Below are 20,344 nucleotides of genomic sequence, written 5' to 3'. Positions count from 1 at the left end.
CCAATGAGCCATGAAGTTCACTCAAGGCAGTGTACATGACAGGCCTCCCATTTTATCTTGACAGTAACCCTGTGAAGTAGATTAAGCCCAATGCTGGAGCTTGTGGGTCTTTTTTCCTGTCTAAACAGGCATAGGATCACGCCTTTAAGACCCGTCCTTATAGTTTGTCACAGAAAAGTCCTACAATTCCCAGCATTGGACCTAGTCTACCTCGCAGGGTCGTTGTCAAGATAAAATGGGAAGAGGACCATGTACACTGCCTTGAGCTCCTAAGAGGAAAGGCGTTCTTGCTGCTGCTACAAGGATACAGTACTAGAGGACCACAAAGATTTAGGAGGGTGGATGAAGCAGGCCTCCCGTTCTGCATTATGCTCCTTCCCCCCGCATACGGGCAGCTGTTCAAATAGAAACCGGAAGTGATGGCTGCGCGTAACTCTTCACTTTCTTCCGCACTTCTATGGGCCGAGCGAGGAAAGGGAGAGTGCAACGTGGGCGCGAGGGCCTCGGTCGCCGGCGTCATGAGCCGCTTCAAGTTCATTGGTGAGGGCGGTTGCTCAGCAACCGGGACCTGGCGGTGGATTCGGCGTCTGTGGGCTGACTCCGGCAGGGCCCAAATGAAGGGCCGTGGGGATGGGGGTGGGGAGTCTGGCTCAGCCAGGGCTGCGTCGTGTAGCCGTCCCACAGCGCCACCTTAGCCATGCTTACTCAGAGGTAAGCCCCATTCGTTTGAATGGGGCCTACTTCCTTGTAAAAGCGTGCTTGGGATTGCAGCCTTAGAGAGTCAATATGGCACGCAGCTCCCCCAACTTGATGCTCTCCTGATAGTTTGGGCTATAACGCCCAACATCCCCAGCCATTGCCCATGCTGGCTGGGGCTGATGGGAGATGTAGTCCAAAACGTCTGAAGGGCGTTGGGGAAGGGTGCTGCATGAGATTGCAACCGGACGAAGGGCGGCCCCGATCATGTTGTCTGGGAAGTGAGACTCACTAGTCCGGGTGTTCCCAACCCTTTTGGACTCCAGTAAGCGCATCTGGGAATTTGAGATACCGTTTTGGGCCTCACCACAAAATGCCTCATTAGTGACCACCACTTTGGTGTCTGCCTTTTGCATCTATGGATCTTAGGCTGTGTCTTAATCAGCAAAAACTTTTGCTTCATGTCTGTTGGATATCGCAATGCCTCTTTAATAAGGGATTGCCTAATTATGCTAATTGCTGACATTACAATACAGCTAATGCATTTTTAAAACATGTTTTGCCAATGTTCACTAGCTGCTTCTTTGAGAGGGGAAGTTATTACACAGGGAAAAAATGTACTGGAACAGTCTTTAATATTCACTGATGTATACGCTCTTTTAAATTATTTACCTGCTTCATAGGCATTAACAAATGATCAGGGTAAATGGATTCTCTGCACCCTTTTGACAGTTAAAAGACTAATATTACAACATTGGGAAGATGTCACCTCCTATAATGCAATGGATTGAGGACCTTAAAATACTTACAATATTTGAAAGAGTGGCATATAGATGTCACTTTCAAATGGATACTTATTTGGATACTTGGTCTACTTTTTAAAATGGCCACTTACATATTGCCAAAAAAAAAAGTCAACAGGGCCACAGTTTGTAACATTTGCATCTGCTAACTTAGATGCACACATGCAGATGTACAAATAATAACTAGGTTTTAAGGACTGTGAGCAGGTGACCTGCTGTTGCTGTCAAGGTGTTGCTGTTGATACATGAATTCCAGGCCCAGCTCTGCCTTAGAATCATAGAATAGCAGAGTTGGAAGGGGCCTACAAGGCCATCGAGTCCAACCCCCTGCTCAATGCAGGAATCCACCCTAAAGCATCCCTGACAGATGCTTGTCCAGCTGCCTCTTGAAGGCCTCTAGTGTGGGAGAGCCCACAACCTCCCTAGGTAATTATTCCATCGTCGTACTGCTATTCCATTGTCGTACTTTTTAAGGTTCTTTATCTTTCAATCAGACTTGGGCCAAACAGCCCTTCATCCGACATCCCTTCAAATAGAGGAGTCTCTCTGTAAAGTTGGATACCTAGACTTACCCACCATGAATATCTATGAAAGCCATCTACACTTGCAGAAATTATACCATTACCCATTTATTTATTATCTTTTTATCCCATCCTTTCTGCAAGGAGGTCAAGAAAGCGTGCATGTTTCTTCTTTCTCTCCCCACTTTACTCTCACAACATTCCTGTGAGGTAAAATGTTTACTCAGAAGTAAGGCTGTGTCCAATTGGTATTAAATAGTGTGTTTAGGTTTGTAGTCTGTGGCACTTTATTTAATTTGCATTTTGCATGTATTACAAACAAACATTCTCTGCTTCCCCCTGATTATTTTGCTTCTGCACACACTAAGCACTTCCCTGCTCCCCGATATTTGCCAGTGTGCTTGGGACTTGGAAGGAAGCCTTTGGAGTCTGGATTTGGCTCCTGGGCTTTCAGCTGCCTGTCCTTAGTCCAGATAGATGGTTGGTTGGATCCAGCAAGGCTTTTAAAAATGTTCTTAAGCCTCCTTCTTGCAGACAATCCAATTTTACGTAGATGTACGCTGTAGGGTGATTGCAGTGAACAGCTTGAAATTCCAAAGCTGCTAAATTCATTGCTACAGGCCATATTCTGCATAATACAATTGTACTTGTGTACATTTCAATATGCCTGAAGTTGAAGTTATTATTTTCTTTCTCTCTTTAGATATTGGTATTAACTTAACTGATCCTATGTTCAGAGGCATATACAGAGGTACTCAGAAACATCAAGGTAATTTTTCTTTCTTTACTGGCTTACTTTGTTGGCTTCCCATTCACAGATATTTGGAGGGGGGTGTACTGGACCATCCTACTACACTTTTTCTGGCTCCCAAAATTATATACACACCACTTTGCATAGACCCTATACATTTCTTATGTGGGAATAAGTTCTACTGAATTCAGTAAGACTTACTTCTGAGTAATTATAGGATTGTACTATAAGGCTTAGATTGCAATCCTAAACCAGGGATTAAGTGTCATTGAATATTGACAGAGAAATCTGAAAATGCCCCTGTTGAAGCCCCTCAATTTGATGTGAATAAATTGCTCTGGACATACTCCTGACACTTTCCCTCTAGCCCCCACCTCCGTGCCTCTGAAGAGAGGCACAGAAAGCCTCAAGGCTATCGACCTCTTGGCTCCTTATCTGCCAGGGTTACGTGTTACTTGTTCGAGAGACACATCTACTTGTGTTTAGGAACCAAGCTGAGCAACATAGACTTAGAGGCGCATCGTGTCATCTATTTACAATTGAAAGCCCTCTGATTAGGCATTTCTAAGGGTCAAAGCATACTCTGGAATTTCTATCTCTCCTTGAGGTGCTTATCAAGAACAGAATGCAACATTTTGTACCGGTCCTAGGCTACCAAAATATGGCATTGTTTATGGAAGAATGGGTTTCTGTTTATGGAACATGTATGGGACTTGTGATCAGTCACAGGAGGGAGGAGCTTGAAGTATAAAAGTATGCTGATGTGGATGATGGTCAGAGAGTCTCTGCTGTCAGTTTGTATGAGGTAAGGGGCTTTTCTCCTGTGCACACAGATAATAAAGAATCTCTGTGTCTGGACCAGTTGTGAAGTCGTTCCTTCCCTATCAGTTTAGGGGAATTTCCCTAACAAATATCATGGGTCTGTTATTTCTGAGTAAGTAGAAATAGGATTGTGTTGTAAGGCTTCAATTCTATGCACACTTACTTGGGAATAAGCTCTGTTGGACTCAGTGGGATTTATTGCTGAGTCGAGATGTTTTTATTGCTTTGTCAGATCTGAGTGTGGGTATATCTCTAGGACAGCAGTGCACAACTTTTTTTGGTCCCATGGGCTGCATCCAGTATGTACTGGTGTGGTGGGGGCTGCATATGTCGGTGCACACATGCACATATATGCATGCACATTCACACACAACTGACTCTCTCTCTCTCTCTCTCTCTCTCTCTCTCTCACTCACACACACACACACACACACACACCTCACTCACTTACTTGAATCCAACCCCTGCCTAAGAGCATTTCGGAGGCCTGGCACCTGTTTCACTCAGATAAAAATAACACTCCTCTCAGAAACCTCAATTCTCAAAGCATTCAGGAACCCTGGTTCCTAGTCCTTCTCTCTCCTCTAATCCACCCACTTGCTGACAGAGACTGACATCGCACACTTTATTAACGGGAACATTTTCAGTGAAAACATGGGAGAAATGCTCTAGGAACAGATTCTATGGTTCCTGCCATAAAACCCCCATTCCTAAAGCGTACTAAGAAGCAGGCATGAGCCTTTGAGTGCTGCTTCCTAGGACACTTTGGGAAACTAAAAATGGACCATCTATGGAAGAAACCATTGAGCCCATTCCTAGAGCATGTTTCCTCTCCTCCCCCCCACCCCCCGGGCCCCGAGACAGGGCTTGCAGGGGCCACATGCGGCCTACATTTTTTGCACCCCTGCTCTAGGACGAGGGTATTCAGCAGTTGATGGGCAACTGTTGAATACCCCAAACAGCTTTATTCCATGCCTATGAAGGTCTAATTGTGCATAGATAGTTGTCTTAAGGAATCCCTCTTGTAGAGATCCTTTTGAAACATACATGTGGTGGTGCTTGCTTATTTATGTTGAATATGTACATAGCCAAAACATTTATCAAGGAAAATTGTCACTATCCTCAAATCTCTTGAGTAGGATACTGCTGGCGGACAGTGGGCCATGAGGATCAGAGCTGTAGACTTACTGGTGTATAAAGGTATCCATAGTACTTAATAGAGATGACACAAGATGCTTGACACATTATGCTTGACAGATACTACTGTGAAGTTATAGTCAAAAGAAGAGAATTGCTGGAGCTGCTGCACACCTAGTCCGCTGGGGTTCCCAGAAATACATCGGACCATAATGATACTTTAAAATATGAATTTTAATTATATACATTTTGCAGATGACTTCTTGGATATAGTGGACAGGGCAGTTAAAACTGGCGTTAGAAAGGTAAATACGTAGTCCAATTTTTTTGCTGTCTTTAAACTTTAATTGTTTCTGTTGGCTTTTGATAAATGTGTCTTCTGATATTCAGAGACTTGCACTTACAGTAATTTTTTTTTCTTTATTCCAGTTCATGATTACAGGTGGAAGTTTGCAAGATAGTAAGGATGCAGTGAAGCTGGCACAAACAAATGGTATTTGTCTCCTTATGTTATATATCTTTAAAGAGAATCCTTTCACTACCCTATATTTCACACGTAGAAAGACCAGAACTAATATAAATATAGATATACATGTACACACACACACACTGGGCATCCATAGGTTGGATCCAAAGAATCATGATGAATTGGGGGGGAAATAGCCACTAGTGCTGTTCTGTGAGCACCTTTCCAAGTGCTAAGTAGAAGACTTCGCACATTGCTATAATGGGTAAGGTGGATTTCTAGCAGTTCTTATGCTTTCACTTGTGCAAAACCTTGCACAAGTGGAACAACAGCTTTCCCCCTATTCAACATACTAGCACAAAGTGTAAAGCAGTGCTTTCATGAGCTGAACACCCTTCCTGGAACAATACCTTTGGATCATACCCTATTTTTTAAAAAAAATTAAGTAGAAAGGCAGCTACTGTATTTGATTGCAAAGAATGTCTTGGGGTGGGACCCAGTTTAGAATTTTAAACATGATGATTCTTAATTGTCTGCACTGGGTGGAAATGAATTCAGTCACTTAACCTGGGCTGGATTTTTTTCCTCCTTGGGTACTGTCTACATATAATTGAAATAAAAATCTTTGTTGATGTTGTTCCTTCTAGATTTCATCTGGAGCTAGAACTGTTTCACACATTACACAGCTGCAAATCTGCATTTGTCCTAGCATGTACACCCAACAGGGAGACACAACCAATCCCAGCTCTGTAGCAAATGTATAAGTGTGTATATGTTTGAATACAACTGTGTTTCATACACCCTTAACATTTTTAGGTATATACAAAAATGTTAAGATGGGTATATAAAAATATAGTAGGTAAAGTGGTTCTAATTAAAAATCAAATTAGAATATGGGTGTCCCATAGATGAAGAATGTATATTAGGATCAAATAGATATAGTTCCTTGTATGTGTGTTTTATCATAAAAATATATCATCATAGGGCACTACAAATTCTTGTGAACTTGTAAAGCCATTATATTCCAATGAATGGAATTAGTTGTGCCCTCTTTCAGCCTCCGTTCTCCATTTATACAATGTGAACAATACTGGCCTTTTTCACAGGGTTGTTGAAAGTATGAATGGTATAAAAGTCACAAAGCATTTCTGTGCTAAACAGATGTTTAAATTTAAAATATGAAAAGTGTACTTTTTTAGGAATAAACCATAGGTAGTGCAAGAAACTAATATTCCTATTGGCGGGGCCGGGGAGTAATTGAACAGAGTAGGAATTGATTCTGCATGGTTAAAAAAAACAGAACTCTGATTAATTCAAATGGCATGATCAGTCTAAAAAACATGTCCTGAATATTGTATGCAAAGGTCTCCAGGTTTTTTAGATTGATCATGTGACTTGAAGGTCTGCTGTTCATTGTGTCTCGATGAGATAAAGCCACTACAAGGTGATGCATTCAAACAAATGATTCACCACTTCTTAGTTTAGTGTCGTGAATCATTTGTTTGAATGTATCCTCATCTGTTGAGAGTGTGTATTAGCCCATTAAAGCAGATTCTAGTTTTCAGTTGCTTTTGCAGACACCACAGATGCCAGCAATTGCCACACAAGGGTGCATGCAGTAAAATATGTAGCGCACAAAAATGAACATAGTAAAACCACCTTGTTATGTCAACAAGTAACATAAGGATTAGGCCCAATGGAACCCTTCTTACACACATTCCTGTGAGGAAATTGGCTTAGTGCCAGCCCAATCCATAGGCTGGTGTCTTGCAGAGTGAACTTGGAATACACCATCATGAGAGATGGTGATTTGGGTGGTAAATTGCATTTGGGATTTTGCAGAGTGAATGTAATCACCACCTGCTGGCTATCTAGTTCCTTTGTGGTCCCATGTTTAATTGTGCTATTCTAAGGTTAGTTACATGAAACCAGAAAGTTTGCTAACTCATAACCCCAGGTGGAATAAGGAACTACTTGATTCAAGAGTGAGTAAGTTAATTCAGAAGTTGAGTTATGCAAATGTTTCTATTGATATTATGCAGAATTTTCATTAACTTCCTCCCAGATCACCTACATTGGGGGTAGGCAGATCTCCAGATGTTTTGGACTTCAACTCCCAGAAGCCCCTGCCACCATGGCCAATGGTCAAGAATGTTTGGAATTGAAGTCCAAAAAAACACGGGAGATCAACTTTCTGCCCGTCCATTTTACATGGTATCCCCTTACTCTCCTTTGATTCTCTCCTTGAATTCCTCCTCCATGAAGCCTTTCTTGACTCCTCTAGTTTTCACCCCCGGATCCTAAGTATATGTAATGGCGGTTGCTTGCATTTACCCTTTTTTTTTTTTTTCCTCTCCCCACCATCAGGAGCTCCCTGGGGCAGGGGATGATAATTTTGTTGCTGCTGCTTACGTTGTAATGCACCACGTGTATTGATTATGCTGTAGCAATAATTAAATTTTTCATGTCACTTGTTTTCAGGCATGTTTTACAGTACTGTTGGCTGCCATCCCACCCGCTGTGGAGAATTTGAGCAGGGTAACCCTGACCAGTACCTAGTGGAGTTACAAGATCTAGCTGAGAAAAATAAAGGGAAGGTGATAGCAATCGGGGAGTGTGGCCTGGGTGAGTATTAGCCCCCTAGTTTAAGCAACTGTGCTTTCTTGACATCGTTTCCAAAGACAATTCATTGTCTGTTTCTGCTTTCAGATTTTGACAGATTAGAATTTTGTCCTAAAGGCACCCAACTCAAGTAAGAGAGATTTACTTATCATATCAGAGACATTTTATCATTCACAATGTCTTTTTACAACGATATTGCTTTTTTTTTCTCTCAGTGATGATCATTGAATCATAGAATAGCAGAGTTGGAAGGGGCCTACAAGGCCATCGAGTCCAACCCCCTGCTCAATGCAGGAATCCACCCTAAAGCATCCCTGACAGATGCTTGTCCAGCTGCCTCTTGAAGGCCTCTAGTGTGGGAGAGCCCACAACCTCACCAGGCAACTGATTCTATTGTCGTACTGCTCTAACAGTCAGGAAGTTTTTCCTGATGTCCAGCTGGAATCTGGCTTCCTGTAACTTGAGCCCGTTATTCCGTGTCCTGCACTCTGGGAGGATCGAGAAGAGATCCTGGCCCTCCTCTGTGTGACAACCTTTTAAGTATTTGAAGAGTGCTATCATGTCTCCCCTCAATCTTCTCTTCTCCAGGCTAAACATGCCCAGTTCCTTCAATCTCTCTTCATAGGGCTTTGTTTCCAGACCCCTGATCATCCTGGTTGCCCTCCTCTGAACACGCTCCATTAGAAATCATGGAACAATTGTTCTTCCTGCCACACTTGAGGAAAAAAATGAAGGAGCAACAGCATCTGTTCTCCTGCTCGTCCATAAATGGCATACACAGGTCACAACAGACCTACTAAAGCAGCCTTCCGCAACCTGGTGCTTTCCATTGCATTGGACTGCAATTCCCATCATTCCCAGCCAGCATGGTCCTTGGAGGGCACCAGGTTGGGGAAGGCTGTGCTAAATCTTCTCCATAGCTCCCTGAACCTCTCTGTTTCCCCATTGCATCACCTGCTTCATGCCGTTCTTGGGTGCATACAATGACTGCCAGGGGTTTGATTCCGGATGCAGATATATCATCCTAAAACTTGATGGCTCGGACCAAAGAACCAGTCCTTTTGAGCAGCATGTAGGAATGTCAGGATTTAGAAATTTCTACCCTTCCATTGAATAGCACTGTCCTATTCCCCCCACCTCCCCCCCTTTGCCAGCACCCCTCTTCTTGTCAGCTAGCCCTGGAGAAAGGGGACGCCAAGACTCCAAGGTAATTATCTGCCTGGATTGTGGGGAAGCGCCTGTGTTTGCCTGTGCCCTGCTTCCTCCCACCGTAGACACAATTCCAAATGCTCTGGCAGTGTTGCTAAGTGGTAAGGCAACACGGGGGCAGGGGAGAGAGGGAAGAAAATTTACTTGGGTTTGCTCAGAATGTCCCACACTCCAAACCTCCAGTTCAAAGTGAGTGAGAATGTTTCTTAAAGGGAATGTCCAGAGGCAGGAGGGGATGCACCCCAGTGAAAAAGAAACAGAGAACCATAGTCCATTTAGTAGGTTTGGCTGCAGGTAGCTTTGATTGACAGCCCCTATGGAATTAGCCATTGGGCATTGGAAGATGTTAAGTTTTCATCTTGCTGGGCTGAGAGATGAGGCTAGCAAGATGTTAGCTTTTTTACTTTCCTTTTTTTTAAAGGATGCTTTGCACAGCCCTGGCTGACACAGTTATCTCACAAAGGCCCCTTGATTGTGGATCCAAGAGCCCAGCGAAAGACGTGTCAGGGTGGTGTACACTGAATGGCAGTCTCTGCCTCAGCTAGTGCAGGGAAAGCTAAAAGGCAGGTTTGCCAGGTTCGAGAGCACTGTGACAGTATCTTTTGTTGGGAATATGCTGGCCAAGGAAAGCTGTAGGTCAAATGGAAGGGGGTACAGAACCAGGAGCAAAAGCCAAAGAACTTAAAGTGAAAGGACATTTTTGCCACGGAAATTTATTTTTATTGTGTACGGAACACTGTCCTTAGATTAGGAACAGGATGATTGGCTTGTGGAATCAGGACATCTAGTCTAGCATTTCAGCAGCAGCTGGCCAGATGCCTGCGGACACTCACAAGCAGGGCAGGAGTTTGATGGCCACCTCTTGTTTGCTCCCAGCATCTAGCTTCCAATCTGCATAGTGAACTGGGAGGCTCCATTTAGCTGTCATGTCTAAAATCTTTCACAGCAGCCTTCCTCAACCTGGTGTCCTCCAGATGTGCTGGCCTATAACTCCCAAAATTCCCCAGCCAGGTTGGGGAAGCCGGATTCACAGAATATATTTAGCTGTCCAAATATTTGCCTCTTCGATGGCAGATCATAAAACTATTCTGACAAACTGACGGTCATCCACATGATATTTATGCTCTTCTGCATAGGGCGAGAACCAACGTCAGTCACGGCAGCACAGTTGGTTAGTTAGGAGCCTTTCACAGTTCAAAGGTAAACTACAATTCCGTAATGTTCAGCCTGACATTTACACTTCACACTGTGCAAATAGAACCTCTTGTTGTAAGATCATATTCAAACAACATTGCTTTCGTAATAAGTGCTACAGAAGAGCTAATAAAACCAGCCATCAATTGTTTACCTTTTTACATCTCCGGTTTAGGTTGTTTGGTGGTCTAAAGGTTTTAGAGAGGTGATTTTTTTTTATTTAGTTCAATGGAAAGACTATCTGGCCCTAAAACTATTTAGCAGCCACAGGTAGGCCACTGAAAATGTTTCTACATATTGTCTGCAATGTTTGAAAGGGGCTTTCTTTATTGATCACCCCATGGAGAGTCTCTACAAATGTGTAATCCTAACATTGTGGCATAAAAGTAGCAGCTCTCGTAGGACATTGCAGCCTATGCATAGAGCCACAGGATAATTTTGCAGATTGGCATTGTAGGGTATGGGAGAGTATCATGTGAGTACACCTTGGATGCTTTATGTTCAGCCTGAAAGCCATTCTCACACACATTTTCACACTTTCAAACACTTTCATGTGCACACGTACTTTCCTCCCCCCCCCCCATCCCATTCCTCCCACACTAGAGGCCTTCAAGAGGCAGCTGGACAAGTCAGGGATGCTCTAGGGTGGATTCCTGCATTGAGCAGGGGATTGGACTCGATGGCCTTGTAGGCCCCTTCCAACTCTGCTATTCTATGATTCTATGATTCTATGCTGTAGTTAGGGTTGTAAAAATGTCTCCTCTTATAGGCTTATTAGCATGTCCCCCCCCCCCTCAAATGTCTCTTCAGGTAGCAGTTAAGGTGTTTTTTGTTGTTGTTTGGGTAAAAGCCTAATTACAGCATGGGGGGATGAAGAAAGTGTGTGTGGTGTGTGTGTGTTGTCAGTAGACCAGTTCCTTGCTTTAGCTTTACATGGTCTATAGCCACTTTTCCTGTGATTGGGGAAAAAAAAACACCTCCTGACCTAATTACTAGGAAGCACTTTCAAGTCCTATTGCTTTCAAAGGATTAAGTATGTGCTTAACCTTCCACCTGAATATAATGGGACGATAAGCTGCTTCACTTTGGCAGGATTGTGTCCACACCCACTGTTTCTTTTTAAAATAAATAAATGATAATCACCACTCCGTTCTTTCCCAGGACCTTGTCTCTACAACCAAACTAGTGTTTAATATTAGGACCTTTTTGATTTATTTCCTTTCAGGTATTTTGAAAAACAATTTGATCTATCCGAGCAAACAAAATTACCAATGTTTCTGCACTGCAGGAATTCACACCCAGAATTCATAGGTAGGTTCTCTTAGAAAATTGAAGGCATTTTTAGAATTTGGAGAGAAGAGAAAAGTGAAGATCTCTAGGATTTTAAAATCAAAATATTCTCCCTTCACACAGATATCATGAGGCGAAACAGAGAGAGGTGCGTGGGAGGAGTGGTAAGTGTAAAACAAATACTTGGCCGTGTTTGTTTTCAGCATCATCCCTTCTGTGACGTAGCGTTCTGTTGTTGCTAACACACTGCAAGCAAATACATTGCTTGTTTATCTTTTGCTTCTCATTCCTTATCCAAAACAATCCTTGCGAGGGCAAATAGCCAAGGAAGTCTGCAATCTGCACCTGACTTCAGCCATTTCTTCTTGGCTTGCTGACCCAAAATGAAGTGCTCTGAAGCATGGCCTGCCCCTCTCAATTCTGCACTGGCCTCCGCGCTCTTTTATTATTTATTTATCATATTTATACCCCACTCCTCAGCCAAAAAAGGCTCTCGGAGCGGCTTGCAATCAGTTAGCAAAAAAGACAGTCCCTGCCTCAGGCTTACAATCTAATAAAGTCATGACACACAAGGAAAAGGAGTTCAGGAGGGAAGAGAGAAAGAGAGGGAGAGTTGCTCTTTGTCAACTTAACGATTCAGCTCGGCTTGCCTTACCAAGAAATGGAAATCCTGACTTGAAATGGAGCCGTGTACGAGACAGACTAGTGTCAATTCAGATGGCTCAGTAGAATAACTCTGTAGACTTGTGCCCTGACCCTAAACCCTCCCCAGGACCATAAGTATGCCTCCCTATAGGGGTATCCCCAACACACCACTCCCCAGTGACTCTGATACAGATCGCCCTTTCCCCACCACTGCTACTAATTATCTGTCTCAAGGCTGCTAGGATATGTGGGTGCATGAGTGCCTATGCAAGTGCGGGCACAGGTGTGGCCCCCAAGCCTGTATCGCAAACAGCCCCGAGGGCCAAAAAGGTTATGCACCCCTGCGCTAAACTGTGTTACCAATCAGCAGTTAGAAATCTCAGATCCAATCCAGCCCCCAGAAGAATACCACCTGGCTGCCCAGTTTCTGACCCAGTAAAAAGGGGTGCGTGGAACAGAGGGTGACTATGGTAGTCTACTCAAGGACTGATGGGTGGGATCCTAACCTGCTGCCCTGCTCTCTCTTCCTCAGTGGTCCTTCCTAAAAGGTTGCTGAGCAAGACTTTGTGTGGACCAGAATCCCATCGATTTCTGTGAGAACTTCCAAGCAAAGGGCTTCCTATGGTGAAGCAGTGGTGAAACAAACCTAACACTGGTGAAAGGCAAAAGCCTTCCTCCTGGACTGAGTCTAAGGGCTCATCTACACCAAGCAGATATTCCACTATGAAAGTGCTATATAAAAGACAGGAGCCGCACTACTGCTTTATAGAGGTACTGAAGTGCACTGACAACTGTTGGGACCGATGACACATACCATATACTGCTTTCACACCATTTTCATAGTATTATATCCTGCTTGGTGTAGATGTGTCATGGGCCCCAACAGTTGTCAGTGCACTTCAACATCACTATAAAGCAGTAGTGTGGCTCCTGCCTTTTATATACCGCTTTCATACAGCTTTTATAGTGGAATATCCTGCTTGGTGTAGATGAGCCCTAATACATCCGTTTCTCAATAACTTACAGTTATCAGTATGGTATTTGATCTATATATCATAAAGAACTTAATCCTGACCCCAAATTATGTCAGAATACTTACTAGCTGCACTCCAGAAATTGCCCAGTTGGCAACCCGTTTGAGTTAGGGTGCCTGGAATGAAACAGAAGAGCAGACTCACTGTATGGCAGCCTTTCCCAACCTGGCGCCTTCCAGATGTGTTACACTATAACGTCCATAGCTGGCAGGGGACTATAGGAGTTGTAGTCTAACACCTCTGGAAGGCTCTAGTTCAGCCTTCCTCAACCTGGGGCGCTCCAGATGTGTTGGTCTGGTCTCTTCAAAGGGAGCAATCAGACAAAGACATTGGGAATTCAGCACAGCATTTGAGCCTGCAAGGGGCAGGGCCCTGTTGCAGCATTAACCAATCAGAACATAACACTGGGGCATAGCTAATTATGCTAAACAATTCTCTCTGTTCTATAAACAATCCCTTTGGCCTTACAGTAAGTTACAGAGAGTTAACTTTGACACAGGAGGACTGGAGCCGGAGCTCTTGTTTATATTAGATAAGACAGATGCAAGGATGCACTCGAGATATTTTCGCATACATGACATTATGACATTTTGCCTGCAATATGATGGCTACTTTACAGTTTCCTTTTAGAAATGGAGAGACTTCTGCTAACACTACAACTCCCAGAATGCCCCAGCCAGCTCAGCTGGCTGGGGCATTCTGGGAGATGCAGTCCAACACATCTGGAGCGCCCCAGGTTGAGGAAGGCTGCTCTAGTTGAAGGAAGGCTGTTCTACGGACTGAGACGGCTGAGCAAGTCATGCCTTACTTCTGTTGCCACTGAAGCACAATCCTATTCCAGAAGAAGGGGAAGTGGTTGAGCTAGCAGATTCTCATTACTTGGCAATCCCTTTCCTTCCCCTTTCTCATAGTGTGAACGTGACTAAGGGCACACACTGAACTGGGAACCGCTGCTCACTCTTAAGGACACACTCCATGTGAAAGCTGGATTTGTCCCTGCGTAATTACGCGTGGAATGTATGTGCAGGGCAGTGCTCCTTATTCCTAACTATGTGGGTCATAGTACTGCAGCCTTAGGAATGTATCCATATCTCTTAAGGTGGCGTAATGACCCATGTGCGACACTGTTGTAAAATAGCAGGGATCAGAACAGCTGCGCAAAGTCCTCCAGCAGGAGACTAGTAGTCTGTCACCTGAGCTAAGTACCTTGAATCAGGCTACTTGTCCCGTTATCTTAGATTAATTAAATAAAGTACTCTGACTTCACTAAATTGTAGATCAGGCCACAAAACATGCTTCACAGTTTGACTCCTACCAGTTAATGGTCATTCATTTTTCCATTTTTATTAATAAAATTTCCTACAGCGTTCAGAGCCAGTGTAGTGGCTAAAGTGTTGGACTGGGAGTCGGGAGATCCGGGTTCTAGTCCCCACTCAGCCATGGAAGCTCACTGGGTGACACTGGGCCAGTCACAGACTCTCAGCCCAACCTACCTCACAGGGTTGTTGTTGTGAGGATAAAATGGAGCGGAGGAGGAGGATTATGTATGCCGCTTTGGGTTCCTTGGAGGAAAAACGGTGGGATGTAAATGCAATAAAATAAATAAATAAATGTACACTGATGCCAAATGCCAATCAAAAAGACCAAGAAAATTGGCTTAGGGAAGTGGGGGGTGGGGATGAGGTAAAACTGCTAAAAATGAAGACAGGGTGTTTAGATGTGTTTGGTTTCTTCTGCCTTATAAATGCATATAATTACTTTTTACAGGTGCATTCTTTTGATGGCACCAAAGAAGAGGCAGCAGCTATATTAGAGTTGGATCTCTATATAGGAGTAAATGGTTGGTAAGTTATTTTAAATATAGGATGCTGAGGTGTAAAGAACTTATTTTGAATTTGGGACGGATGCTTTAAACAGGACCTGCACAACTTCTTTCTCACCAAGGTGAACCAAGCATGTATTGTGGCCTGCCAGGTGTGTTAACGGACACAAACACACCATGTTTGCAGGCAGCGGGGTGGGGTGGGGGAATGAAGCTCCTTGCGGGTTGCTATACATGGCTGGCGGACTACTCTTGGTTTGCAGGCCCACATTAGATCTGATTAAGTTCTACAAAGGGTTGAATACTGGATTTGAATCCAACAGTAAATGCGAGTAGCAACATTACCCCAGTCTAGGTATGTTGGCCCTGACTCGGTCATTTTATGTGCAGGTATGTTGAAAAATGTGCATTTATTTATTTATTTATTTATTTATTACATTTTTATACCGCCCAATAGCCAAAGCTCTCTGGGCAGCTAGCAGCCCCCCCCCCCCCCGGCTGCTTTTTATCCCCACCCCCCTCAAAGTAAAAACAATATGGAGAGAAATGTCACTTCACAAAATACCTAGTTTCAGCTTCAGTTGGGCTTTCACATGACACAATCCAGAGAAACTAAGGTAGCAATCATAGAATTGGAAGGGGCCTATAAGGCTGTTGAATCCAACCCCCTGATCAAAGCAGCAATCTTATGTGCTTTTACTGACTTCTGAGTGAACATGCTTAGAATTGGATTGGACAGTTTACTAATCTCATCAGGGTTTAAACAGTTACGTGCTTGTAACATTGATGTTCATGAGATTAGAAACACAGCTTTGGGGTAAGTGTGGATGTTGGGTCGAGGTATACGTAGTGTTCCTTGAATCTTGAGGGCCCTGTCTTTCACATGAAGTATACAGCTTCAACAACTCATAGCAACCTTCATCTTCAAAGCGGTGTTTTAAAAATTATTTCCAGTTCACTGAAAACAGAAGCCAACTTAGAAACCGTGAAGTCAGTTCCCAGTGAGAGATTAATGATAGAGACAGGTAAGTTGGTATTTTGACTAATACTATTTTGTATTTCACTTTCACCAATATATTCCTTTTAAAGTATTTCAGAAATGGAGTATATTTGGGTTGCAATCTTTAGACAGCACACCCAGACAGAGACAAACTTACCTCAGCATGGTTTGCCTTCCCTAGCCTGGTGCCCTTTAGATGTGTTAATTGCAACTATCGTCATCCCTAGTCATACTGTGGGCAGCAGGTTGGGGAAGGCGGATCTAGAGAAAGAGGGAAAGGCTCCAAATACAAAAGTAGTATGGGAGGGGCCATAGCTCAGTGTGATAGAGCACATGCTTTGTATACCAAAGGTCCCAAGTTCGATCCCCGGCTTCTCCAGGTAGGGTGAGGATAGGAATCCCACCTGGAACCCTGGCGAGCTGCAGTCAACCATACTGGGCTAGATGGACCAATGGTCTGACTCAGTATATGGCAACATCCTACGTTCATTAACGAAGGAGAATTCTTTTCTATATTTAAAGGTCTTGTCTATCCATTGGTCATGCCGCACTTCCACTGTTGTGCACCCTACAGTCTAGTAAGGTCTGAACATACTAGAAATGTCATCCCACCCCCCTCCACTGGTCATTTGTTAAAAATAGTACAGCTCTTGCCAAGGATCCAGCGAAGTAGAACAAGCTTTACCTCCGTCTTCTGCAACTTGGTGCTCTCCATATGAACTAGACTGCAACCTCCAACGTCCTCAGTCTGTGTGGGCATGCTTTCCTATGAGGATTTAAATTAGCTGTTTTGCATATTTATTTCAAATAAAGTAGAACGATTTAAATATATATAGGGAGTTAGATTGTTCAGTGTATCCTCGAAAGCCCTGCTTAAAAGCCATGGTAGCAGTTATGATTGCTGAACGAAATAAATACTGAACGAAATAAATACCGAACAAAATAAATACCAAGTAACAGTGTTACTTGGCAGCAAATGTTCAGGATTAGGGGAGAACAGAGAGAGCAAAAGTGGTACTGGTTATAGTGGAGCGGGTTTGCATTTTATTGGACGGAGTCTTTCTCACTGATTGTTCTATAATAGATGGAATCTTACAAAATTCTAGTTCCAAATGAAGAAGTTTTAAGGAGTTTGGTGTTTTGGACTTGCCATGGGTTTCAGACTTCTGAAATCATATTAGCAACGAACTGCAGCCTTACTCATAAAAGTATCTGTTACTGAAGTAATCTACTGCAAAACTTTGTATTGTGGAAGTATGCAAAATCTTTGGAAACAATTTTAGTTCTGCTGCTTTTTGCACTTAGTTCACGTCTGGAGAGCACTTTTAGATTAATAACCTTTTTTTTTTAAAGTAATCAAATTAAATTTAGATTGTTAGAAAGTATATCGGGATGTGGAGAGGAAGAAATGTGTGAGATGGTTAAGATCCACAGAAAGCTAATCAATTTTGAAACCGCTGTTGTTCCTTAAATCAAACTAGATGCTCCATGGTGTGGAGTGAAAAATACACATGCTGGCTCAAAATACATAAAAACTACATTCCCTACCAAGAAAAAGTGGGAAGCGGGACACTGCCTGAAGGACAGAAATGAACCTTGCCATATAATGTAAGTATGAAGTTGGGCATGACTATGTACCAATGACATGAGTTAGATGAAATGAGTTATACTCATTGCTTTAAATGGAATTTAGTCATGACTGACCCAGGTCAGCCATCTCCAGCCTGGTGCCCTCCAGAGGTGTTTGCCAACAACTTCCAACATTCCCGACCATTGGGCATGTTACGTGGCTGATGGGAGTTGAAGTCCAAAACATCTGGAGGGCACCAGGTTGGAGAAGACTGCCATAGGTGGACTAGAGCCAAAGAATTTTATATTACATTACTGTATATTAACATAATTAAGCAAGGCAGGCCTGCTAATCTTGGCAGAAAACCACTTGGGTTCAGGTATACTTTCCGAATTTCCCATAGGGGACAGAACTTCAATTCCTTCAGTACATAATCAGGTAAAAATTGCCTTGCTGTACCAGACCAAGGCTACCAATTATTGTAGCAATCTGCTTATATAACTTATTGAATGACACTGATGGCTTTTAGTTAAATAACAGTGATATGACTAGTATTGAAATAAAACATTGAAGAAATTAGAAATAAGCCACAATGAAAGGTCAATGCTAAACTGAGGCAAATGGCTTTAAATACCAAAATAGTCAGATTTTAGAGCTTGATTTTTTTGGGGTCTATTCTATGGGTGGTGAAGTTTCTTTGACCCAAGAGCCTTATTGGCTCCATTCAAGCAGTCAGGGGCTAGATGGCACCTCCACTGTGATTGCCCAGATTCTTTCCCCTCTCTCTCTCTCTCTCTCTCTCTCTCTCTCTCTCACTTACACACACACACACACACGTCCACACAGAACTCAAACACAAATGCCTCCCCAAAATACCCCACGGACACACAATTCAACTTTTAAGTCTCCACTGGCAATTTTCAAAGGCAAGTTACTGCATTCTTGCAAGGCGGAAAGGTTAGCTTTCCCCTCCCCAGTATTGCCCCCTCCCAAAAATGCCCCTCCAAAGAGTGGCTAGATCATGTACGGGAAGAAGTGAGGGAGACTGGAGCAGGCAGAGACCATCGGAGCCTGCTTCAGTTGGACCCCTCCCCCCAGGGCTGTCATCTTTACCCTGTGGGGAAGGAGCTGTTGATCTGCCCCTCCATTGGGAGAGAAGAGCAGGGCCTTCCCACCAGCCTGAACAGTCTCCTTAATTTCTTTTTATTTTCTCCCTCTTCCCTCCCCATCCCCTTTTCCTTGTGTGTCATGTCTTTTTTAGAATATAAGCCTGAGGGCAGGGACTGTCTTCTTAATGATCAATTGTAAGCCGCTCCGAGAGCCTTTTTGGTTGAGGTGCGGGATAAAAATACTCTATAAATAATGTATCCAGCAATTGGACCTGTGCACAGCAGTCAACATAGGGATTGGTGTAGACATAATACAGCTATGCATCTACTCATGTTGTCCCCTTCACCATTGCTATGCAAATGGGAATGTGTTGTATTGTATTACAATGCAGCTGAGAAGATGTATCACTCCTGTGTTTCAGCCTCACACTAAACTACAAGTATTTTAAGTAAGCAAACTATGGTTCAGCAATATGTGAATGAGCCAAGCTTCTCTCCAGGCTCCTGGGTTTCTTACCCCTTCCTCTTCTGGTACAGTTGCAAGAACTTTAAAAGCCTTTCTTTCCGCTTTTGATTAACCACACCTTGTTATGTCATATGAACCCAGCAATCTGTGGTTAATCATAATTTATGTCTAATTTCAAACAAGCCAACTTCAAACTCTGGTTTATGAAGCTGGGTTCTTTGAACTAACCAGTTAAGTTTAACCACAGTTTGGGGTTCATCCGACACAGAAAACAGGGATTAATCAAAAGCAGAAGTTTCTAAGAGAGAACAGTCAAGTCTTGGGGAGGCTAGACTCATTCAAGCTTTGCTAAACAATAGTTTGGCATGACGGCTGTTATTCAGGCACTGCAGTTTTGTTGCACCTAACTGCTGAGACTGAGCCAGAATGATTCTTGTAATCTGAAAAACTGTTTATTCAAACTTTTAATCACCTTGATCGAAAGTTTTCAAGTTAGTTGTGAACATAAACAGTAAAGTGACACCAGCATCTTTGTTAAGCTGTGCTTCTTCTAGTAAGACAACTTTTTGTTTCGTTTTAGCCAAATATTGGAAATACTAGCAGCAGTACGTGAAGAAGATCCATTAGAATTGGCCAACACTATGTATAACAACAGTATTAAAGTCTTCTTTCCAGATATGTAAAGCAGTATGTATTATGGTACAATCCATTAATTCTTTTAAATAAAAGAATTGAAAGTCTCCTCTGCTTCCACTCTGAAAAAAATATTTTTAGAAGTATGCTTGCTCTTTAACATGGTTCGATTAAATATATATTTGTTTATGTGGAAGCTTAACAAATTTACATTCTATTTTGCAGTGAAATTTTCAGGGTTTTTTTTTTTGCCATACCAGATTCTAGAATATCAGTTCTTAAAAGTATTGCACCTGTAGTACTTACTTCAGTTTATTGTGCTACCCAGTTAACTTTGCATTCAGCATACCCTTACCATTATGGAAAAGATTACACTAACCATTTGTTTAAAAAAATGTGACCAACTCACTTCCAGAAAGAACAAAGTTGTTCCTTCTCTTCCCCATTTCTGCTCTTCTCCATAAATATTAGCAGGAATGGTAGCAGTTATACAAACCTAAAATTTTATTTTTAGTTGTCAAGATGAATATGGTGCTTTGATAGGGTTTGTAAAT

The 20,344-nt window shown here is 42.8% G+C and overlaps 1 protein-coding gene across 2 annotated transcripts; it reads left to right on the top strand.

Annotated features, from left to right (window-relative positions):
* The first annotated feature begins 441 nt into the window (after positions 1 to 441).
* TATDN1 (TatD DNase domain containing 1) lies at positions 442 to 19,897 on the top strand. Of its 2 annotated transcripts, XM_063131108.1 has the most exons (12): positions 442 to 540; positions 2,724 to 2,789; positions 4,986 to 5,035; positions 5,160 to 5,223; positions 7,678 to 7,821; positions 7,906 to 7,948; positions 11,447 to 11,532; positions 11,635 to 11,675; positions 14,958 to 15,034; positions 15,967 to 16,037; positions 17,494 to 17,620; positions 19,738 to 19,897. In XM_063131108.1, the coding sequence occupies exons 1-12, from the start codon at positions 519 to 521 to the stop codon at positions 19,838 to 19,840; spliced, it is 894 nt and encodes a 297-aa protein (XP_062987178.1). In that variant the 5' UTR covers positions 442 to 518; the 3' UTR covers positions 19,841 to 19,897. The 2 variants fall into 2 exon arrangements, with proteins under 2 accessions (XP_062987178.1, XP_062987179.1); XM_063131109.1 differs by lacking the exons at positions 442 to 540; positions 2,724 to 2,789; positions 4,986 to 5,035; ... (1 more) ...; positions 7,678 to 7,821; positions 7,906 to 7,948 and adding an exon at positions 8,505 to 8,637.
* Positions 19,898 to 20,344: the final 447 nt, after the last annotated feature.

Source organism: Elgaria multicarinata, chromosome 7 (assembly GCF_023053635.1).
Source record: "Elgaria multicarinata webbii isolate HBS135686 ecotype San Diego chromosome 7, rElgMul1.1.pri, whole genome shotgun sequence".
NCBI classification, from domain to species: domain Eukaryota; kingdom Metazoa; phylum Chordata; class Lepidosauria; order Squamata; family Anguidae; genus Elgaria; species Elgaria multicarinata.
This window is presented reverse-complemented; position numbering and strand designations above follow the sequence as displayed.